The sequence below is a fragment of the Alosa sapidissima genome, chromosome 10, assembly GCF_018492685.1.
Source record: "Alosa sapidissima isolate fAloSap1 chromosome 10, fAloSap1.pri, whole genome shotgun sequence".
NCBI classification, from domain to species: Eukaryota; Metazoa; Chordata; class Actinopteri; order Clupeiformes; family Clupeidae; genus Alosa; species Alosa sapidissima.
In genome coordinates, this window is record NC_055966.1 from 36,680,721 (window position 1) to 36,706,216 (window position 25,496).

The 25,496-nt window shown below is 41.1% G+C and overlaps 1 protein-coding gene across 3 annotated transcripts in view; it reads left to right on the forward strand.

Annotated features, from left to right (window-relative positions):
* Positions 1–23,530, forward strand: part of LOC121721290 (cation channel sperm-associated protein subunit beta-like) — a 126,664-nt gene extending 103,134 nt beyond the window's left edge. For 2 of the 3 annotated variants that reach the window (XM_042108095.1, XM_042108097.1), the window contains 9 exons: positions 1,738–2,055; positions 3,904–4,046; positions 16,719–16,958; positions 17,855–17,965; positions 19,813–19,923; positions 21,049–21,190; positions 21,657–21,757; positions 22,451–22,525; positions 22,994–23,530. In XM_042108095.1, coding sequence (XP_041964029.1) covers positions 1,738–2,055; positions 3,904–4,046; positions 16,719–16,958; positions 17,855–17,965; positions 19,813–19,923; positions 21,049–21,190; positions 21,657–21,757; positions 22,451–22,525; positions 22,994–23,185 — 1,433 coding nt within the window. In that variant the 3' untranslated portion in view covers positions 23,186–23,530. The remainder of the gene's footprint in view (positions 1–1,737; positions 2,056–3,903; positions 4,047–16,718; positions 16,959–17,854; positions 17,966–19,812; positions 19,924–21,048; positions 21,191–21,656; positions 21,758–22,450; positions 22,526–22,993) is intronic. The other variant, XM_042108096.1, reaches the window with a different exon arrangement.
* The last annotated feature ends 1,966 nt before the right edge of the window (positions 23,531–25,496 follow it).

The window sequence follows — 25,496 nt, forward strand, 5'->3', positions numbered from 1 at the left end:
TTTAATGATAATTGCACATATGGTTGGTTTTTGGTGTATCTTATACGATTTGTCTTTTGTGATGACATTGAGTATTACGGTAATTAACACGTCACGTCTATAAAAAACCTGAACGCCCTGTGATGCGTTTCATAATGGAGACATTGATAATGGTTTAAGCCCGAAACGTTTGTTTCCCAGTTTTTGTCCTTAGACTCATTGTTAAAACCTCGGTTCTCAATACAAATTGTATTAGTATCAAGCCCATGAGTGCGCCTCTGTTTTTTCTACCGTTACATAGTTTGTCTACCAGATGGCGCAGCGTCTTGCTGCAAGACACACATGCCTTTTGTTCCACTTCACTTCGACAACACAAGAATAGCTTACGGTTTCACAGCTTTGTGGCTTGTGTATTCATGGTAGGAGGATTTTCACGTGAAATGTAATTCCCATTTAAATTTGAAGCCGAAATAAACCTGAGACATGGTTTTTACTACAGGTACGTTAATCTTTGCGGTTATACCGAGCAAATTGATAACGGCACTGGAACTGTCTGTCTCGACTGTTATTCCATTATTTTCTGACCATACTGACAGGAACTAAGTTAGTTAGCCACAATGCTAAAGTTCGCTAATGCAGTGGTTTGCTGAATGAAGATATCTTTCTACGATCCATCCTCAACACCGGGCTGGGACATTTCTGCTTGTTAAATAAGTTTTTCTGCTGTTGACCCGCTCACAGTCCTTGGTGGCCCTGTCAGTGCTTTGTAAAATGTTGCATTAAGACCACAAAGACCACTAGACTAGTTTCAGTCTTCAATTTCTTGCATTTCAACAAAGGTGTTTCAAGCAAGGAAGAGCATGGTTTAGGCTACAAAGGCTAAAAGTAAAGTAAAGTAACTGATCATAGGCCTACTTACTCATTCAATACTGAATGAATGAATGGCTATAACCCTATTACCTCAACCTGTTCTTGCACTGAAATAGTTTTTAATTTTTACCTTGTCTACATTATACTTTACTCTCCTATTTGTCCATATTATTTATGCTGGTCTCATTAAGCATAAACTGCTCACGATAATGAAGTTTGTGGCAATGTGGTTATCACAGAACAAAGAACTTATTCTATCTATTCTTTCTATTCTATACACTCTTTTATTTCTTAAAAAACTATATACTGTATATAAAGAGCATATTCATTAGGAAACTCGATAGTTAGGCCTATTCAAATACATAATGCCCCACCTTGATTAGAACCTTGTTGCAAAGAAGATACTGCATCAATCCGTGGTGTATTTTATTAGGCTACTAGGATATTTGTTTTATCTTACTCTTTATTCATTTAGGTTATTCATCATCTTCTGTCCTTCGCGGCAGTAGGCTACTTGTGTGGCGCACGCATTCTCACCAACAAAGGCCTGTCACCTGTCACTTATCATCATAGGGGAGATTTTTGGCTTCATTGCCCCGTTATAGTCATCAGCCAATCAAGGTGGTCACTTCAATCAAGCTTGTGCATGAGTAATGACTTCAACCATAGCAACAGAGCTCTTATTTTAGTAGTTGTCATTTTACCGTACTAAGAGTAGGTCTGAGCAGCTTTATGAAAACTCCTAGCTAAAAACTTTTAGTGTGAGTTAGGGGTACTCCTAGCGGTAAGATAAAATGCTTTGTGAATACGGCTCCTGATGTGTGTGTGACTGACATTTGATGTGTACTGGTATGTATATGTAACTGGCATTTGTTCTCTGTGCTGCAGCTAACATGAAGTTTGGCATTCAGCACGTGGGATTGTCAGTGGTGTGCCCCGGAAAGACCAGCTTCGTCATCCTGCAGGTATACCAAGACGGCACTGCGCTTGCAGGGATGTGCATGCCCGTTCTGCACCACTACAACATCCTGAAGGCTCAAACCTGGCTGTTCTTCAACGCGAGTCGCATGGGCAGCTGGTCCTTGCACGAGGGGCCATGCCGCCATGAGCTGCAGTCACTGGACAACCTGCGTCGGAACTCGCTTGTGCGCATCAACGTGCATGAGACACTCAGATTCACCTTCAAGGCCTTCATGTCGGACTACTGTAAGTGATATTGGTGCTAAACGATGTAAAGGGTCGTTCTCAGTGATTCTGAATGTGCACCTGCATGTTAGGAGTCATCCCGACTGCTCCTAATCTAGTCTCCCATACTTAGCTGCTACTTTTACTTTGTGAATTACCCTTTGTTAAAGGGTAGTTAGAAGAAGTCCTAAAATTCAGACTAGGTCCATTATTTTTTAGAGTTTCTCCTAAATCCACTAGTTAAGGTCTACTTTTATCCTTAAGATTCTTTGTGAATATGGGTCCTGGTTGTTTATTTGAGTGAATTATAAACATAAAAGGATGCAAGGCACTTGGTATCTGATATGAATAGTCAAGTCAAACAGAGTAGGCCCGGCAGACACCAAAAAAGGGCCCCTCAGATATGGCCGCCTAAATCAAACGATGGATGTACCACATGAAACCACCTTGAAATGAAAAAGCACATCCCACCGAACCCAAAAATCACCATGCCAGACAAATGACTTGCGGCAAAGGGCCTGCCAGACACCCCTGAAATGTAGAAAACTTCAAAGGGTCTGAAAACTTTCCGGTTGCACTGTATATTTTTTTCCAACAATGGTTTGCTCAGGAGCATGTCTATGCAATGCCAAGTAGCCAGCTATTTAACTACAGGTGACCAATATCCAGCTGTCATTCTTTTTTAAAGCTTTTGTTCTGAAATGACAGCCAGGCATTACATATATAAACTTTGTTAAGGACATTTGTGTTTGGTAGATTATTTCTCTGTGGTAACAATTATTTTTGGCAATACATCTTATACCATTGGAAAGCCTGTTTAGTTTCCTTTAAAATGGTGCCCCATTTGTAAGGAACATGCACTTGTGGGATGAGCAGCAGAGCTGAGTATGTGGGTTGCGCCCAAATCTTCTCTGCCAATGCCAAACAGCTTATTTTGCCATTGCCTCGTTTGGTGGATTGGATGATTGATATTTGAAGAAACATATTGGATTTTAAGTCCATATTGGACATATTGGAAATTAAACAATTTATTAATTTCACAAACAGGAGCCTCAGTAGCGTGTGAAAGAACCATACACAGCCACAACAGCCTGGCACCTCCTCCTCATGCAGGTCACCAGCCTGTTCACACACTGCTGTGGGCATCCCATCCCATGAGTCCAGAATCTATACTCATCACTGAACATAACGTTCCTCTGTTCAGGTTCCAGTGCACGTGTTGCCAACACCAGCACAAACGAGTCTGACGGTGAAGGGCAGGTCATGGCAGCAGGACTCCTGTTCCAGATTGTCTGGGCAGAGAGCTATCAGCCATATCGTCCTGCAAACCTTGAATGCAAATCTGTAGAAGACAAATTTGGCCTTCCGTTTGGAGATGGTACTAGGACACTCCAAATAATGCCGCAACTTGGTTTTGTGGAACACCAGCTTGAAGTTGCCCTATCGCAAGGGCCCTTTCCAGATCAGTCAGACGTGGAATGTCGATTCCCGGAGCAGACACTTACTGACTGTAGCTGTACAGTAGTAGGGCCCATACTCACAGGTACCAATCAGGAACCAGATTGGCAGCACCTGGGGGTACCAGAAGCTCAAACAAGTGTCAATAGCAACAGCAAAATAACCTGTTTGGCAATGCTAGAGAAGATTTGGGCGCAACCCACATTGGGCGCTGCTGCTCATCCCACAAGTGCATGTTCCTTACAAATGGGGCGCCATTTGAAAGGGAACTAAACACATTGTTACCACAGTGAAATAATCTACCAAACACAAATTTCCTTACTTTTTGTGCTAAGTTTATATAGAAAAAAGTATTCCTCTGTGAAGTGTTGTGTGCTCTAGAAGAGATTTTAATTATGTTCTTTGTGCCAGCTTTCTCCATGACCCGCAGTAAGAAGCTCATGAAGGTGATCCTGACCAACCCCAGTGCCATGAGGGTGAATGCCCGACACTACTGGGACAAGACCAACAACCACATGCTCAACCTCACCATCTACAGCCACCTCTGCAAGAAGGTAGCCCAGTGGTCAAAGATACACTGCAAAAAATAAAATCTAACTAAGTGTTATTAATCTTATATTAAGATCAAAACATCTTTTTGGATTGTTTTTAGTATGAAGAGACTTACCTAGCGCTCCATCGAAAGATCATTTTGACTTAATTTAAGAACACTGACTTATTTTAAGGAGTCTTATCAAGACAAATTTACTTAAAGGACAAGTTCGGTATTTTACACTTAAAGCCCTGTTTTCAGATAGTTTATGATTAAATAGAACGTTTAAGATTGAAATTTGGACACATGCTGCTGTCCTGAGAATTTTCGGTTTCTGTGGTAGCGCCCCCCCCTCCTCCACAACGCTGCATAGGTGCACTGGAACAATCCTTCCTAAAACGCATTAAACTTTCGTTTACAAAGACGTGAAACTCACCGAGTGGTCAGGGGTGTTCGCTGATATGCTCACACAAAAATCGCTGCAAAAGATGCTTTCCAACAGGTGTTTTACCATGCGTTGTAAAACTGTGGAGCTATTTTTCCAAACGCCTCACACCCGTACATTCTTCCGTTGAGAGCTTGAATAATAGACACTCCAGCCCAGTTGGTGGCGATAATGCACCTTACACCGTCTTGCAAATTACAAGCAAACCACTGGCATTTCATTGAATACACAGAAGAAGCAGAAGATCGCTGTCTTGAAGTATTTTGCAACAGATAGCTAAAAATGAGGCGATTTTGTACAGTTCCGAATTGCGGGAAAATTCATAGCAAAAAAAGTTGTCACAGACTTCCTTTCAACGATCCAGAAAGGCTAAAGTTGTGGCTGGAATTTCTGGGGTTGGATGTGAGCACACCTGTTGAGAATCTGCAGAAAACTGATCACCGTGTCTCTGCAGTCTGCATTTTACTGAACTTCGCTGGAGGTCGAAAGAAATCGCCCAAAAAGCTCTTTCGCCTGAGAAATACAGCGGTTCCCACGTTACCTCCTGGGACGACAAAGTTGGAAGAACTTGGGGTAAGGTTGACATTTTGTAACAGGCGGAAAATGAACTTATTTGTTATGTCCATAACCTGTCATGTTCACATCATAAGCCTAAACCTAGCCTACATGAATAATTTGGCTACATGATTTTGTACGTTTACTATTTTTTTGGCTGTGGAACTTTCATGATGAAAACGTAATGATTCACGTAGGCTATCATTTACATCGTGCAAGTTCCAAGACATTTTAGCATTAGCCATGGATGGCCGTGACAATAATTTGAATAGCATAGTAGCCTACGATACCGCGACTGCATAAGATTACAGAAAGAATACTCAGGACAGCAGCATGTGTCCAAATTTCAATCTTAAACGTTCTATTTAATCATAAACTATCTGAAAACAGGGCTTAAAGTGTAAAATACCGAACTTGTCCTTTAAAGGACAATTCCGGCGTAAAATGAACCTAGGGGTTAATAACATGTGTACCGAGTTCGACCGTTAGCTGGGATTTGTTTTCATGCTAGTCGAATGTTTCTTTCTATTGTATGTGTGCCCCGAAGGCTAGCGTTAAACGCTAATTAGCGGTTTGCAATAAAACTGGTCACATTCGACTAGCATGAAAACAAATCCCAGCGAACGGTCGAACTCGGTACACATGTGTTATTAACCCCTAGGTTCATTTTGCGCAGGAATTGTCCTTTAATGCACTGGCAGAAAAAATTGCTTGTTTTTAGGACAAATTTGCCTAACGCGCTGGCAGACAAATCTGCTTGTTTTCAGGATGAGACGTCTTAAAAGAAATCAAACTCTTCTTAAATTAAGTAAAATGATTTTCCGAGAAACCGCTAGGTAAGTCTCATATTGAAAACAATACCAACTAGATTTTTTGACCTTGATATAAGATTAACTAGATGTACCGCAGAGTGGTACAAAATATGACCGCCGCCCAGTCCAGCACATTTTTTCCACAAAAATAAATCACGCTGAAAGGCCTATATGATTCTAACTGTCTCACTAAATTGCATTATCCACACTCAATTCTCACTGGTATCTGCTAGACAACAAGTACCAAAACATGATTAGTTCATAGATTTCACATGTAAAATTAATTTTATACAACCCCACCCCCATCTTGCCTGTTCATAATTCATAATACCGCTCTGCGGTACATCTAGTTTTATCTTATACCCTGGTGAAAGGTTGTGGATTTCAGGTGAACATGCAAAGAAACCGCTCTGCGGAAGCAGCATGGTGATTTGCTGCCATTTTGCAAACACCTGAGATTTTTTCTTTTTGCATACACAGAATGGACAGCTGATCATAAAGAGCAATCTGAATCTGAGCTAATAAAGTTTTGGATCAGAATCACAGACTGCATCTTTAATAAAGTCATCACACCTTCAGACAAATCATAAACAGACAAATAGTACCTGCTTGATCAGAGCTTTTTACAGCTCTCCAGGCTCCCTCAAGGATGTGCCTGACATGGCTGCATGCCTGACTCTGATTAGCCTTACTTATACTGTGGGCCATCAGCCCAGCCATTTAAACCCAGGAACTTTAGCCCATGTGCTTGTAACCTAGACCAGAGTTCCTGCTGTGTTTACGTTATCATGGGCCATGTAACCAACTGCCAAATTTCATCCATGAATTCAGACATAAAGCCTAATTATATAGTAAATCCCATAAAGACACAATGCAAAAACTGCTTATCTAATAAAATCTAACCAAGTGTTATTATGACCGCCGCGCAGCGCAGCGATTAGCATGGATAGCATGGAACCATCGTTTTTCGTTTTGATCTGTAGCCCCCCCGCTGGACTGGACCCCCCGAAAGGAGGGTAGGGCAGACACAGTTCTCTGTGAATATCTTGAGAACTGTAGGGCCTAGGATGACCAATTTTTTCCGTATGTTTGCCTCCAGGGGTCATGTTAACCCATTCCATGTGCACACATGTGCATAAACAGATACACACGCACACACATACATTTACAGTAATCATACGTATGACACATACTCACACAGTAGACATATGTACGCATGCATGCACATGCACAAACACACATACGCAGGCAAACACACAAGCACGCACATACACACACACACACACACATAAACATAAATTTGTACATGCACACATGCACATAATTCAAGAATTTTTCCCGTCATCTACTCCCTGAATTTTTGGTCATTGATACCCGGGACACCGAACCACCGGGGTGCATGAAATTTGGTGGGTATGTAGCCCCACTAGACTTTTACGGAAAAATTTCATTTCGTCCCCGGGGACCACCACCAGCCCCCCCCCCGGGCTGGGCCCCCTGAACCGCAAAAAAAAAAAAACAGTTTTTCCTAAATAACTACCTGAACCGTGGCACTGAGGATGAAGAATCTTTTATGGTATGTTTGTCTCAAGGGCCCACATCAACCTGGCTCATAATCACTCATTTGTGATTTGCACCACCACCCCCCAGTAAGAAATGAAAATGCAATATTATTCTGCTTTAATTGCCCCTATCTTCAGTTAAGATGTTCAGAACTGCACCAAATTTTATGTGTATGATTGACCTGGCATTCTCTGGGGGTATGCCAAGTTTCGTAGAATTTCATCCATGGGGGGGTCTAAAAAAATTAGGTTATGTGTACATTTAGTGACTGTACACTCATTGGCCTGTAAATGGCGGTGCACACATATACACATGCACACACACAGGCACCCACATACTATCGGTATTAGAACGGCCGATACATAATTACAAATTCAGTAGGATTAAAAGAAAGCCAAAATAAATATTCATCATCATCATCATGGCTGCATTTTCAGTATTGGCGATAAGTAGTCGTTTGTCCACTAGATGGCGCATCGTTGCAGTGAGACGTAATTTTGTTGGAAGTTAAAAGTGGGTTGGAAAAAACAATGGAGGCTTCCTACAAGGACTGTAATTTACCGCAGCGGACATCTAATAAGGATAGGACGATGTTCACATGAAGTGTAATTCCCATTTCTTCTTGAAGCCGAAATAAATCTGAGGATGTTTATCGGACATGCTTGGTTTTTACTGCAGGTACGTTAATCTTGTAATATCAATAAGGACCTAGGTAATGTTACCGTTAGCGTTAGTTGAGTGATGGAGGCATTTGATTGATTGCATTTGTAGAAAACTATAAATGCGGTTATACCAAGCAAATTGATAGCAGCACTGTTTGTATCTTTCGACTGTCATTTATTGCACGTGCTACAAAATTATTCTGTGCAATGGAAGATTTACCAACGTTACACCGGTCTGATACAGTTTTGCCTACATGCGTGAGACTGAGACGCCTGTTTATTTTGTTTTAAGTGCGTGCATGGTGTGAGAGGGGAATCGATGTGCTTTGATTACAGCTTGGTAGTTGTAGTCTTGTGAAATTAAAAAGCACGTGTGTGTGAAGTATCCAAACAATGACACCTTCATTCATTATGGCTGCTTTAGCAACACACCTTAAGCTACTGTGTAGTGGGTCCCATCTAGAAGTGGCTACTTCATTCGCGCTTTCCTTGACTCATGGAGCTGCTTGAATGTTATTACAATTTTTCGCCACGATATGGCAGTTTAAGTCCGCTTGATACTGTAAGGCGTAAACCATTGGTTTCCAAAGGAGATTTTACATGTATTTGTGTCGCCAGCATAGCCTATTGACAATTTATGTTGTAAATAGGCCTACCTTATAATCCTACCTGTAGCTTAGGGAAGCTAACAGCTTTCTATTAGGATCTAGTTTGTTAGTTACCGTTTTGTCATAACTCCCTGATGCATTTTTGCATTTAGAATAGCCAGAGCGTGTATATCTCAATCGGAAAATTAAACAATATCGGGTGCCTATGGACTAGGCTGGGTGAACCCAGCCTGATCTGCCCGCTATTTATTTTTTGATTTCTTAAAAGATTGAGCTTGGTCTGATGAAAGCCAGACTAGCCATGGACCTCAGTTACACAATGCAAGGGAACATGAATCAGCCTATATTTGCACGAACAATAACGGACAAAAGCTCTTTGGCCCGTTAAAATGTGTATGAACAGTCTAGCGACGCATTTCATCAAGGCCCATTTGGACATGTCAGTTATTTGCACCACTGGTTAGATGTAAAACAGCATTTCGTTTCAGACTAGGCTACTGTTACTTAATTTGTGCATTAACAATAACGTTTCAGACTACTGTTACTTAATTTGTGCATTGACAATAAAGTATTACATGAACTAAAGATGACTAAAATCTTATGTAGAGGAAGAAACATTCACAAAAAATCCATCCATCCAAAAATGACCTTTGTTTTTGATAGCTGTTGAAAACGGCATGGAACTGACAGAGATGTTTTTGTTTATAAATACACAATAAATAAATAAATAAATAAATAAATAAATAAATAACATTATGCTGATACCTTTTGCTTTTCCCAAATACAATGTAGCCTACAGGTGTAAGTGACCTTTCATCAATCCAGTTGCAATGGATGAACTGTGATGAACTGCCCTACTTGTGATTGTTTAGAGATTTTAAAGGTTTTATAACAATGCTACATCTTCTTTGGCTATTCTACAATCTATTCACCTTTTCAGCACCAGTAGGCTACTTTCTGTGCAGCCGCACACACACACTCAGGCATGCCAAACAAGCATACACAAAAGTTTCAAGAGTGGGGGATGGAGTAAAATATGGAGACAAATTGAAGTGTGATTTATTTTCGCGGAACGGATGTACAGGACTGAGCGGTGGTCATATTTTGTACCGCTATGCGGTACATCTAGTTTAAGAACATGCAGTGTGCGTAGGGTACCAAAAACATCTTGCTCGTAAAAAAGCATCATAACGCACATTCTGGCGGGTCTGTTATTTACTGTAGACTGCGCAAACCACATGTACGGTGTTCATTTTAGGACATCCTCAGACTCAGGTGTCAGACTCAGAAAAACATCGGTCATCTTCAGACAAAACTGCCTCAGTGTCAGAAAAACCTCTGTCATCTTCAGACAAAACTGCCCCAGCGTCAGAAAAACCAGACTCAGGTGTCAGACTCAGAAAAACATCTGTCATTTTCAGACAAAACTGCCTCAGCTTCAGAAAAACTTCTGTCATCTTCAGACAAAACTGCCTCAGCGTAAGAAAAACCTCTGTCATCCTCAGATAAAACTGCTTCAAACTAAACTGCCTCAGAAAAACATCTCTAAGGAGTCAGGTCTCAGAAAAAACGCTGTCAGAAAAAGTGGAGTCAGGTCTCAGAAAATCAGGTCTCAGAAAAGTATTAAGTATTAAATAAAGACAAATGTGCTATGCCATGATGTAATACCATATAATACCATTATAAAACGTTAGCAGTTGTCATTGTCATTGCACAACAATAATAGACAGACATAAAGATAGACAGGTACTTGAAATGTAATCCCCAGGGGACAATAACTGCAGCGTTGTTGAATTCATTTGATATGAGATGTTAACTTATTTAGAGAAATGTGCCTTGTTGTTGGTACCTGCTATTTAATGTATTATCATAATGGTATTATATGGTATTACATCATGGCATAGCACATTTGTCTTTATGGGGGTTTGGGAATAATGATGTGATGATAATGATGCAGGTTTCTTACTGGTAGGTAGTGTACAACTGGGAAACGGTTAGCAAAAGTAAGAAATAATGGTCCAGGTGTCGTTCTGGACTTTCGTGGTGGAAAAATGTTTAACCCACTTTTCCCTAGCTCATTGAATGTACCGTAATCCTACGAAAAACAAATTATTTTGCTGTATGTAGTACGTAGCTTACTCCGGAATGTGCCTTACAGCAGCTGCTAATGTTACTAGCGAAGTGAGGTTAGCTAAGTTACATCCATGGATTTCCTACAATGTGTATACCATTGGATCACTTTCTACCTTTTCTTATAATTTCTACATCTAACCAAGCACCAAATATAACATGCCAGTGACCAGGCTTGGAATTTCACCATTCTGGGGGCAAGGCCACTTGGCCTTCAGTTGGGCATATTTGGTGGGGGGCACAAAGGCCACATGGGCACCAAGGCCAAAGTTAACTATACAGTAGTAGGCTATAAAAATGATCAAAGTTGTATTTAGCCTATTCATTGCAGTAGACCTGCATCATTGTATGAAACATAACAAAAACATGAAACATGACATATTACATATAACTGTAAATCATCTGATCATCTAATAAAAACAGATATCTAGGCTATATATAACATTTATTTTATATTTGGCCTGCTATGAAATCATGTATTGAACAATTTAAATTTAAGCACAGCTCATCTTTAAGAAACTCAAATAGCCTAGATGCATGCTTAGCATTTTGTGATCAGGCTACTTTCATAAACTCTTAGTCAGCTGTCCTCTGATTTACCAATATCTAGGCGATATTTGTAACATTTATTTTGTATTTGGCCCGTTATGAAATCGTGTGGAACAATTTAAACACATTGTAAAACCTAAAGCCCAAATTTGGAGACATCAATGCATGTCGAAATTTACTGCAAATTCAAAACTGGATTACTCTGGAACGGCTAAATGTACAGGGGGACTGCTTTACACCTTTATGTTCGGTAAGGTCTGCTGTTTTCTGATATGTGGTTTGTCATGTGTTAAAAGAAGGGTTCGTAAAGTGTTCCACCGAGATGAATGGGTAGGGAGATCATGGGACGCAAAACCTTCAGTAGAATGTATGATTAAATTGAATTATATTATTTACTTTTCTCGCGAACCGTTCAACACAGCAATTATCGGCTAACATCGTTTAAAAGGTGAGAAAAAGCTCTTTCATTTGACATCACTTGTGATGTCTGTGTGATGAATAGGCTACTTCGCGAGTAGTTCAACTGAGAAGAATGGGTGAATTTGGACGCACTTTCTTGCGATGTCACTTTCTCCACTGCGTAAAAGACTAAATTAATTTGCGCTGTGAATGCTAAGATTATTTTGACAGGCCGCAGGCTAAATAAAAATCGCTATTAGTAGGACACAAAGCAGAATATTGAAAGAAGGGGGCACCAAGGCCACCGTGGCCTGTAAACCTCTGATTTTCAAAGGGGCTTCACGGCCAACGCAAGGGGCTACCACGGCCGTTGTGGCCGCCGTGAAATTCCTACCTGCCAGTGACAGAATAACGTATTAAGCATAATATTAAACTCACCGTTCTGTATCCGTCGTCTTCTTCTGTCCCCACAATAACTTTTCATTTGATACTTTTTCGTCTGACTCTGTTTTTTCTGACAGCGTTTTTTCTGAGACCTGACTCCACTTTTTCTTACAGCGTTTTTTTCTGAGACCTGATTTTCTGAGACCTGACTCCACTTTTTCTGACAGCGTTTTTTCTGAGACCTGACTCCACTTTTTCTGAGGCAGTTTGGTTTGAAGCAGTTTTATCTGAGGATGACAGAGGTTTTTCTTACGCTGAGGCAGTTTTGTCTGAAGATGACAGAAGTTTTTCTGAAGCTGAGGGAGTTTTGTCTGAAAATGACAGATGTTTTTCTGAGTCTGACACCTGAGTCTGGTTTTTCTGACGCTGAGGCAGTTTTGTCTGAAGATGACAGAAGTTTTTCTGACGCTGATGCAGTTTTGTCTGAAGATGACAGAGGTTTTTCTGACGCTGAGGCTGTTTTGTCTGAAGATGACCGATGTTTTTCTGAGTCTGACACCTGAGTCTGAGGATGTCCTAAAATGAACACCGTACACATGCCTTTATTTTGGGCAAGTCTGCATTCATTCATTCATTCAACCTTTATTTATTCTCGGAGGGTCATTGAGGGAAGCCCTCATTTTCAATGAAGCCGAAATTACAGAAGCGAAGCAAAGCGCTCCACAAACAAGACAACATTCGAGGCCTTCTGTTGAAGAATTTTATATAAAGCCTGCGCTGACAGTAATCCTCCTGCCCCTGATAGGCCTACCACAGCTGTGGATAGTGTGGAATGTTCAAGTAATAACACAATCCAATGTGTGTCTCAATTGTCCCCCGCTGACCACCTCACACATTTCTCTAGATTTTGCAACGAACTTACATGACACAATGCCATAAAATATGCCAGTTTTAGGACACAGAATAATGTTTGTAATGATACCAGGTAGGCCAGGTATTGTCGAAGGTGCATGGTGAAGTGAAATTCTTACTTTGCCGATATCATCGCCGATCATCAGAATACTGCAACAGATTCTGTGTTCTGGACTGTAGGTAACTTGTTAAGCCAGTGGTTCTCAAACTTTTATTTCATTCCCCACTTTGATCAAGGGGCATGACTGATGATAGTGGAGATAACGTGTTATCCCGAGGCTTTTGCAAGTCAGTATCTTCGACGGTAGTCTATTAAAAATATAAGTTTTCGATGTCCCAAACGGAGAGCCATACTTTATTGTTTTTAACGATCTCTATGCTACTCACAAAAATGTAGGCATGGGGACATGATTAAGTAGGTTATCCAACTGTCGTGTGTTAAATTATTGTGATTACGAGCCAGTAGTTTTCAAACATTATGCGTGACTCGGACATCTAACTAAATGCAACAGGCTCATATCGTCCTCGCATTCGCAAAATGAGGACCAGTGTTTTGTCAAATTGCAAATAGCTATTCGTTTTAACTATTTTTTTTATGATAGTATGAAGTGCTTTTTGTATAGGCTACTATCTTAATCTTGGAATATGGGGAGGGAAGTGGCGCGTCTGCAGTCAGCCAAATATGAATGTAATTCTGCGGCATAAAGCAGATGTAATTGTTTATTGTACAGAAAAATAAAAATGACATGTCAAGCAGTCAATTGACTACATTGCAGTCAAGAAGTAGGGCAAATTAATTTACGAAACCAAAACGTGGGTCATAGTTGTCTAAGCCTCTATTGCGTAGCCTGTTAAAAACGTCGCCAGATAGTATTAAATCGGCAACAACATTGTTTTCTGCAGAAGCCTACCCAAGGCTACAGATTAATTCTGAACAGTTATTTCTCTACTGGCTCAATTATCACACCACTGTTTTGATTTGCGTAGTTGCGTTAACCCCAACACTGACAATAATGTAGACAGCAAATTTCGATTTCGATTTTCGTGTAGTCAAGCCTTAAGCCATACCCAAGTAGCCTAAATCGAGGTAATGTTTAATTATGCATGATTTATTTTGTTATTGAATTCGTAGGCTGGGATTACTCTCGGCAACAATTATGTAAGGGACGGCAGGCAGAGCGATGTACAGTGGCAGAGCGACGCACAGTGGCTGAAAGTGGTACTAAAGCTTCACGCAGCTTCACGCCGCGTAATGCGCGAATGAAGTGGTCATTTGAAAGCGATGCCCACTGTAGGCTGTGTTATCACATACAGTGGGTCCCATTTAGAAGTGGCCACTTCATTCGCGCTTTCCGTGATTCACGCAGCTGCGTGAAATATATTACTTATCGCCACGAGGTGGCAGTTTAAGTCCGCTGTAGTATTGCCGGTAAACAGGGCAGCAGATTGCATTCAAAGGCGTTGCAAATGGCAGTGAGATACTGTAAGCAGAACGAAACTAAAGATCACCTCGTTGAAGTCATACAGTAGACTAGGCTAAATCAGAGCCTACTTTTGTTTTTATCAAGCTGGGGCCAGAAATGATGGTCTTTGGCGAACAGTTTAGGCCTACTCAAAATGAGTAAAACCAAATTTGGCGAACACACATACACATACACAATCACTTAGCCTACTTTCAATTTAAACCTTTTTGTCATTAACGGGGTGGTTTAGGATATTGGACATAGGACCTCATTTCCAAGTAAGCAAGTATGATATTTATCAGTTGAGACCGTTTTCAACACGTTTCATCCAGTCCTTCTAGTTGCAGAGTTTGCAGGTGCTAGGCTAGCGCAAGTCATCAGTATGTGTTAGCCAGCCTAAAAAAATATTATGTTGTTTTTGTATTTGTTGTGTCGCTTTGGACAAAGGCGTCTGCCAAATCCCCATAACCATAAATACACATGCTGCCATTAAGACATTTCTAATATTAGAAATGCATGCATTTGACAGCTAAATGCACTGGGACAATGTAGCCTCGCATCCTATCAGGGTTATCACAGCACAGTAGCCTAATGTAGGAAATGTGTTTTCTCCCATTGCTGGCCTCTCCCTTTGCTGGTTTTTGCATTTATCTGTCCACGGATGAGGTGAAGTCAGATTTTGTGACTCACGTGTATATTTATGTAAAATAATTGATTCTTCATACATTAGTATGTTTTGGTAGGGGGTGGGGGGGGGATTCCTTATATAAGGCTGCGAATGGCTGGCAGGCTACTGTTCTGTTACTGCCACTGTTCTTGCCAGTGGGTCAAAATTCTGTTTTTGTGATGTAGCCGCTACATCTCTATAGATGTCTCTTGATGTGTGTAGGCCAGTGGTCACCAACCTTTTTGAGCCCAAGTTCCCTGACCTCGCCCTGAACAAAGACAAGATCTACCATGAAGCGTCAAAAGAGAATCAAAGCTAAAATACTTCCAATTTAAGGCCTTTTATTTAGGCAAATGTATCAGGTCAAAAATAGCCTATTACATTCTCCACCCCCTTATAGGCTACAAGCATCAATGAGATAACAACACTTAACATACAGTAGTCTTTATTTACATGTACATGATTTTGGTTTTGATTTTCTAATTGGAGTAAGTGTTTGTGACAACACGTCATGATAAATTTGATAATGTTTGATCGCTGTTTTGGTATGAAGCGTCTTTCACGTAATGAATGCGCACTCTAGGAAGTGAAAGTAACCGTAAGTAATGTGGCCAATTAAGGCCTACAATGCGCTCCGTGTCTGTTACAGCTGTCTGTGCACGTACGTAATCGATTGCATTCTTCAAATGGAGCTAAGGTAGAGGTGCACACATCCAAAACGCAGGTGCAGGACAAAAGGGTCAGACAATCAAAAAAACAAAATTGAATGTCCGCACACTTGCTCCCGTTTTGCTTTATCTTTTATTTCACCAAGTGAACGTTTTCGAGCTACACGCTCTTCATCAGACTTGAATCAAGATAGACACACGTCATACTTATTAGGTAGAAAGGGTCACATGATACATCAATCAAGTTCTGATTGGAAGGCACACCCACTGCAGAGAGGTGCATCCCAAGGTACCAACAGACATCCACAAATATTTTTCACCACACTACACCAGTCTCTACCAAATATACAAAAATATACAGAAGATATACATACACACATATATACATACATACAAACATAAGTACATATTTTTAAGTTCTTTCTAAAACACGTCTTAGAGTGTACAGAGAAGTCTATTCAGAGTACTTGACATAGCATCAGGCCCTATGGCCATCATAATTTCAAGGAAGCATGATAAGGTGTCTATATAATCACAAGGTTACTATTTTTATCCAGGAGACTACAATACAGCATCATGTTAAAAACTTTTGCTACCATCTTTACTCACTTCCAAAGGGCAAACAGAAGAACACGAAACAGAAGTACCATTATTTAAAGATTTTTAGTTGGCAACCACATAGTCATTAAAATAGTTACAGGAACGGTCTGATATTGAAGACTGAGGTCTGATAAAGGTCTGATAAAGATCTATAGGTCGATAGCGATCGACGGGTTGGCGACCACTGGTGCAGGCCATGACCATGGTGACGGTGTTTATTCCGGAATGTGTGCAGGCCATGACCATGGTGACGGTGTTTATTCCGGAATGTGTGCAGGCCATGACCATGGTGACGGTGTTTATTCCGGAATGTGTGCAGGCCATGACCATGGTGACAGTGTTCATTACGGAAGCGTCTCTGCTCTGTGACTCGCCCAGCTTCACGTTCACTCTGCAGAATGCCTGTCCTGAGGGCCTCAGCATCGTCTACCTGCCCAGCCAGCCCATCAGTGACTATGAGTGGATCCATGCAGACCCGGAGGACGACTTCGACAACAAGATGCTCTTCGACCTGCCTGTAAGCAAGAGGCTGCAAAAATACAATTCTTCTATCAAAATACAATTCTTCAACGTGTTGCACCAGTCGAACATTAGTTTTATTGTCACTTAGTCAGCTATAGTACCAGTCGTATTCTAGTAGACATTGTTTGAGGTTGAAGGACCCCAGTTGCAGCAGTGCATTTTACATTATTATATCATCATTATTTTTGACAATATACTTGTATTTGTTATTTTTTTAGGTGAAACCTAATAAGGAAAAAAGTTTTATATTCAGACAGTTGGCACAATTCAACATTCAGTGACAGAGGACGGGTCTTGACAGGTCTTGGAGCTTCAAAAGTTCATTGTTGAGGCTATCCATTTCATTGATAGAACCTTTTTGCCTGGTGAGCTGAAGTTGTGGTGCTTACAACTTGGGCTTTTGCCACGCATCAAGTGGCCCTTGTCTGTCTGTCACTGTGTGTGCCTGCTGCATGAAGGGCTTGCTCAGATCTTAAATGGCCACAGCAACAAACATGAATGACATGAATACAAAGAAGTTGTCGGCAGCCTATTTGTTGGTGCCTGCATCATTGGATTATAAATGACCACAGCAACAAAGAGGATTGACTGAAGATTTGTTTGGTATTTGTTAGTAGACACACATCATGAGTGTGGAGAGGGGTGCCTCTGAGATGTCAGACACTACTGTTGAGTCTTCTGGAGGTGTTGTGGGTTTAATTCAATGAAGCACAGATGAAAGAAGATGCCTGCTTGATGACCCCAGTGAAATGCTGAAAGATGCTTTGCAGGTTTGCGGATCCAGGGTACAAGACGCGAGTTGGCAATTCCTACCAGCTAGCTATGTATTGTCGTATCCTACACTAATAGGTATAGTTGTAGTGAAGTATATTTTGTGTCTGGGTGTCCCAGGTGAATTACAGGCCTCCGTCCCAGCTGGGTGTATTGATTCCGACCTCGGAGAACATCTACAACGCAGATCCCAACCAGCGCTTCCCACGCCAGCACTACCCTGAGTCCAAGGTGAGGGTGATGGCACTTCTATATCAAAGGACAAAGGCCTGTCAGAAGTCTATTCAAGTTACTTTGTGTGTCTGTATCTGTGTCTGTGTGATAGCATATAGGGATGATACAAGCATTGAGCCCTCATTTAAATGTCAAGCAAAGTCTAATGTCTAGCAATAAGTATGCAAAATCTATTTGCTAATTTAATATCATTAGCCAAATCCAAAGCACAAACATCAGTGGAGTAGCTCAATGCTCCCACATGCCACATTGATGGCTTTCATTTATAGTAAGGTATACCTTGTATAAGGTATCAGGTACAAGTGTATAAGGGTATACACGTACCTCGGCCTTGTGTAAGGTATCATGTGCAAGTGTATAAGGGTATACACGTACCACGGCCTTGTATAAGGTATCAGGTACAAGTGTATAAGGGTGTACACGTACCTCAGCCTTGTATCAGGTGCAAGTGTATAAGGGTATACACGTATAAGGTATCAGGTGCAAGTGTATAAGGGTGTACACGTACCTCGGCCTTGTATAAGGAATCAGGTGCAAGTGTATAAGGGTGTACACGTACCTCGGTACAGTAAGCCTGCCACTAATATGTTTGTGTGGGAACTGTAATTTGAAATATGGTATGTGTGACGACCCTCACTATTGCAGGTGTCAGTTGTGATGATTGAGGACGGCTCAACACAGGAACTCTTCTCAGTGTATTTATTTCCCTCTGCATTCACACATACAACACAGAGTCCATTGATATCAGACGATTTGCGACTGCACATCCAAATCTCCAGCAGACTGTAGTTCTGACTGGCTAGCATCGCCTATGCTATTCTTGAACATAGTAAAGAGTGCATAGCCTGTTCAATTTAGTTTAAACATACATAAAAACATGCGAAAGAAACAACATACAGAGTTGGCATTTCACACTTTGTGATCGTATAGTTTTGTTTTTTTCCATAGAACATTAATTGATAACAAGCATTGATTCATTAACGATGTATATAAACAACGTACCTGCATTCACACATGAAACAAATAATCCATTGATATCAGATGAATTGCGACTGCATATCCACATCTACAGTATAAACGTAAAAAGTCAAGAAAGTTTTCTCCATAGAGCTAGTGAACATAACGTGGCTGCCGCCAAAAAGACGTAGCCTACAATAGCTTGATCGAATACAATCTAAACACAACATTCTAGCATTACTTGCAGAGATTATCTGTTAATACAATTTATGCAAATACTTATACTTTAACCAGTGTGGAAGACAAACATGTTATTTTATTAAAACATACAATTATTCAGAAAGCACTCTCTATGCACAGTTTACCTCCAGCAGACTGTAGTTCTGACTGGAGTACGGAAAGTGCAAAGTAGAAATGGACGGGAAGTTCAAAATATTGAAATGCAAAGTAGAAATGAAAATACAATTGCAGCTGCAATGTCTCATGTTTAAACTCATGTGAATGGGTACGACATATGAACTTTTAAACATGTAAAAACCAGTGTATATAAAATATAGATTACAATAACATGGTAATATCGTAATTTTTAAAGAATTCACTTTATCTAAGTAAGGTTATTTTCAACTCTGTTACAAATGCACACAAAAAACTACTCATTTACTATTACTGCTGTTGATTACTGCATTCGGTTTACATCTGTATCGAACCTAATACTAATACCTAAACAGTTCGGCACGAATATGTGTACCTTTAAACCGCAGTATACACAGCACATTCTGCACATTGACTGACTTTGCCCAGCATGTGAATTGGCGCCCTTTGAGTTTGTGTTTAGCTATATCTGAAATACTGTGTGTGTTTGTTTTTGTGTGTGTTTGTGTGAATAGACCTCTGGCCAATTTAAACAGTGTGCTGGAAAGAAATCTGCGGAGGAGTGTGGCTGCACTGATGCCCTCAGGGTCTCTCCCCTTGCCATCAACTCTGACTGCAGGAAGAGGGTGAGCCAGACCAATGTTTTTTTTTTTAACCCTTAACCCTAACACTTTGAATAGATACATAAAGGAGTGTAGGTTTTTTGTCTGGGAAAACAAATGAAGGGTTAGTTGGAGTCCTGTAGTAATAGGCCTCACTCTGGCTCCCACTCAGTGACGGACTGGTAATCTGGAATTTGGACAGATGTGGGCCATTCTGGCCGGCCAATCAGGGAGCGGCATGATAATTGACGGCCCCGAGATCATTTCTTTTGCCCTTTTAAGTGTCCATATCGCTAGCCAAGTGATAGCCTAACTTATCAAACTTCTCGAAATCCTTCACACTTATCAGGGTGGGAATCTGATCAGTATTTATACCACACATGAGTCTCTATATCACACTCATGGTTACCCTCTACAGTCTACAGTCACAAAACATCAGTCTGCATTGTTTTGTAGCGAAATGTCTCATTCAGATGTTCAAAAATGTGCATGGTTTGAAATAAAACAAATCTACCTGCATTTTTTATTTGATTATTTGTTTGCAAAAGTTAAAATGGAGCAATGCCTTTGCCTTCTGGGAATTTCAAGAGAGAATCAAGTAGGCGCCTGTGTGGTTGTTGGAAGTTGGAGATTGTAATTTGCAAATTAGAAGCTATACTGTTGACTGAGATTAAGCTAGCAACAAAACAAATGAATCGAGGCATCAAGCGACACAAGGGGGGAGCGGGAAAAGCGAGAGATCTTAAAGAGCACTGTTGGCTGACGGGGAAAAATGCGGCAAACTGACTGATTTGTTTTTCAAATCAATTGTTCTTTCCGTGCGTCAAAAGTTCTATCTGCCAGTTGCTGTTGTTTATGGCATGGGAGTTTAGGTTCACCATCAGTGGGGCTATCAAAAGTGCATGTTACATTTTAGCATGTTGGCATGTGGCGGCCTAAGGACCTCTCAAGGTATTAATAGATATCACTAATATGTTTTAATTCCAAACACATGACCCGTTACAGGCTAAAATGTAAAAAGTTCTATCTGTGTCCCAGTCCGTCACTGCTCCCACTCCCAGCTCACTGCAGGTGATGGTAAAAACTGACCACTTCGGAAGCATCAGTGAGCCCCATGTTGAAAGCTGTAACGTCCCCCCTCTTGGTTAGGTGCTGAGGAAGACATATCCTCTGACCAACTTCAACATCACACTGTACCTCAGACGCACCAACCGGCCTAACCAACCACTGCGTTCCCCATATTTTGTCACGGTGACGGAGGTCAACAACCGAACCAACTGGGCTGTCACAGGTTAGCTTAGCTGAAGTTCTTTTTCCTACACTTAAAAAGACAATTTAAAGGTTAAATGACCATTAACATCAAGCTTGTTGCTAAAAGGAGTTCATTTTAAAGTTGTTTGACAGTAATGAGCAGAGTGACAAAAAGCTCAGCTCCAGGCATTAAAGGAGAACTCTGGCCATGTTTCTCAAAGTCACCGAGTACTAGAGCTACAGCAGCCAGGCAGCTACAGTGCTACACTTTGGGTTTCTTTAAAATCATGTAGCACTGTAGCTGCCTGGTTACTCTAACTGTTGGCTGCAGCAACTAGAGCTAGGAAGCACTGAGTTTTGAAATGAAATGAATCATTTTTCTTAAGCGTATGTTGAATAATTTCTTGAATAAATGTTTTCGTCTTGATTTACTGTATTCTACTGTATTACTGGAATCATTGTTAATGATTATTGTGTTGTATTGTTTACCCTAATGTGTCCAACAGGGACCCACATCACCCCGACTCTGGTTAAGATGAGGCAGTACTTGAAGAGTACTCTCAATAAAACATTCTACAACTCTGAGGGTCTGCAGATCAGCTGTTATGTAAGGGCGTCTGCATTTAATATGAGAACAGTTCAGACCCCCATATTCACAACAAATCTTTAAGGAGAAGTTCGGTGTGATATTGAGCTAAAGTGTGTTGAAACATGATACCGAGTGTGAGCTTTTGTCTCATAGCTCATCTCGGCTTGTCCCCTGCACTCCGAAATCTGGCGCTAGTTAGCCGATGCTACCAACAGGTTTTCAAAGGGGGTGCCTCGGCATCGGCCTAGCCATGCAAATAAATCACTGTTTTACACCATTTACGAGGCTCAAAGTAGCTCCACACTTCATTGGTAGACTTCCGTTTGTTAAATTGAACTGGAGTGCGCGGGGGAAAATTCATCACTGCCTTGGTTGTAAGATAGGAACGAGACTTGCGTCACGGTTGGCACCACGTTGTGCTGGGTGCAAGACAGGGCCCTAAGAGTTATAGCATGAAAAGCATTTTAGCATGAAAAGTAGCATCCAAGTCTGGGACAGCTTAGAAGTAGTCAAAAGGATATTCATTTAATATTGAATTATTGAAATGAATATGGACCCTGACCTCTACTGCACATGATCTACAATTCATGCTACATGAAGTCTACAAAAAAAGACATCAATACATCTATCATATTTAAAGCCCCTGTTTAGGGTCTGTCAGATCAAGATGGTTGATTATGTCGGGTGTCATGTGTCTCTCCTGTTCTCAAGGGCTCAGAACTCTTTCACTTCCGCATCGCCGTCATACCGGGAGTCGTGCTCTGTGACCTGGTGGAGGAGGTACAGGTGAGACATTCTTTGATCTCCATTATATTTCCTTATTATACAGCTCTTCACAATGCTAGTAGAATGCTCAATTGACTTGAATGCGATTTCCCAACGTTCTATGGTCAAATATGCACCATTTAATGAGCACAATATTGGGAAAATAAGTCCCTTCAGGGCGAAGCAAGGCCCCTCCACTTATTTGTTTGTTTCACTGTGCATTTCATTTCTGTGTGGAGCATGCTGCCAAATTGGACTTTTTTTCCAAACATGGTGGACGTGTGTGTGTGTAGCCCCTTTAAAAAACATGGTGGACGTGTGTGTGTGTGTGTGTGTGTGTGTGTGTGTGTGTGTGTGTGTGTATGTGTAGCCCCCTTTAACCCATAAACTCTGTAACAGTGGGGGTCAATCTGAAATGAATTAACAAGACTGTGTGGAATGTGATTTCAATTCAAAAGTCATTGTCACTCTTTCCTTGAACTCTCTCAGATCTACGTGGACAAAGCGCCCTTGGCCTTCCCCGCAGCATACCTCATCAGCTGCATGACGGCCATTGCACTGGGCGGCTTCCTGCTGCTTGGCTTCCTGCTCCGCAACAGCACTCCACCAACCGCCAACAGCATAAAGGCTTTCTTGACCACAGACAGGGCCAAGGTGGCCCCAGCAGAGACTGAGGACTAGAATGCACGTCGCTGGGGACTAGAATGCACGTCGCTGAGGACTAGAATGCACGTCGCTGGGGACTAGAATGCAGGAGCCTCCCTCCCTGATTACATTTTGTATGATTAATGTGGTTACATGTTCATATGTACTTTCAAGTTCAGGTCAGTAAGTCTGTATACTTCACGTTTTGGGTTCCTGCTGAAGTTTTAGTGTTTTTGTACCAATTAATTTCATGTGTCTGAAATCATACTGGAAAGAAATGTCAACGACTCTCATCACGGTTTGACATACTGTATGCACTAGTAAAGTTGCTTTGATGGAAAGAGGCTGTTGAAGCCAAATAAATTATTCTGCTCTTTTAAATATCTGTGACATCTTCGGTTCATTTAATGGGGAAAAAAAAACCTATAATACTTTTCCACTGTGACTCATTTATTGTTCTTGTTAAAGGAACCGTATGTAAGAAAAATATTTCAATTAATCATAAAATGGCCCTGATATGTCACTAGACATTAAGAAATCATGTTCATTTCAAATACTTACATCACTGACAACAGTAGTCCGGCCAGGATATTGTCATTTAAAAAGTGAAGTTGCAGCCCTCAACTGATGTTGATGTTGTGTTTTGTCATGTCATGTTGTGTTTTAGCCTGATGCGCCACCCTCCACCTATCTACTAATCACGAAGTCAGTAGTGTTTCGCCATCAGGGTTGGCAACCTCGAGTCAGGGGGGAGGGGATACACCGCTCTTCAGTATTTTGAAAGTGATTGCAGTACCAGTTTTGGCCACAATCTTACATATGGTTCCTTTAAACATTGCAAAGCAGTGTCCAAGAAAACACAAATGTAAATATAGCTGCAAGCAGCAATGAGGGGGCCAAGCAGTTGAGCAGGAGTTGCCCTGGCAATGCAATGTTGTTAAATTATACACACACCCAATTAAACCCCCCCTCCCCCACACAAACACACACATATATAAACAGATAAACCTCCTCCCCCACACATCCCAATAGCCCCCTACATATACGCACATCTTTAACATCACCAAATGTATTGTGCGTCCTCAGGTTGTAGTCACGAGTCCACATACCAAGTTTGGTGTCAATACGAGAAAGTGTTGATAATTATAGCGCCCCTAGTGGTAAAAGGTTGCTAACGTTATTGTGTGTCCTTAGGATGTGTGAGTCCATGAACCAAGTTTGGTTTTGATATGTGAAAGCATTGCTGAGATATGACCTAAACTTCTGTTTCTCTAGCGCCGCCCTAGTGGTTGAAAGTCACCACATTTATTTTGTGTCCTCAGGATAAGGTCCCAAGTCCATATACTAAGTTTGGTTTTGATACGTGAAAGCATTGCTGAAATATGAGCCCACTTCCTGTGATTATAGCGCCCCCTAGTGGTCAAAGGTCATTAAATTTATTGAGCCTCCTCCTTATTGGGTCCTGACCCCATGTACTGACTTTGTTTTTTTTTATGTCAAAGCGTTGCTGAAATATGACTATACTTCCTGTGATTATAGCACCACACAGTAATCAAAATGTACCAAGGCGTCCTCCTAATTGGCTCGTGAGTCCATATACGAAGTTTGGTTTTGATACGTGAAAGCCTTGCTGAGATATCACTTCACTTCCTGTTCACTTCCTTGATTGGTCGTCACAGGAAACGGGTTTTGAATATAGGTCCAAAAAGCAATACGTTTGTGAATCATGGTATGACGATCATGTGTGACGTTTCGTGAAAATCGGATAAACTTTGTGACCTGTGAAAACTTTTAAGGGTTTTTGATTAAATCCAATATGGCAGCCGGATCAATTATGTTGACATCACAAATTCACATCTGTCGGACTTAGGACCTCCCACAGTATTAAGAGACACCACTAGTAAGTTTTAATTCCAAACACATCACCAGTTACAGGCAAAAACGTAATTTTGCTTATTATAGCGCCACCTATAGGTCAAAAGTCATCAAATTGATTGGGCATCCTCCTTATTGGGTCCTGACCCCATGCTTTGCCGCCAAACTTGATTGGTCATGACGGCCGACAGGTTTTGAATATGGCTCCAAAAAGCAATGCCTTTATTAGTCATGGTCTAACGATGATCTGCGTCAAGTTTTGTGAAAATCGGACACATTTTGTGACCTGTGAAAACTTTTAAGTGTTTTTGATGAAATCCAATATGGCGTAAGGTCCAATATGGTGGAAATTGACATCATGGGGTGCGTTGAGTTCGGCTTCATCCAAGGATTCCAAATATACTTCAATGTGTACGGTTGAAACGTTAACCGCATAGATGTAATGCAAAATTTGACACAATGGTGGCACTAG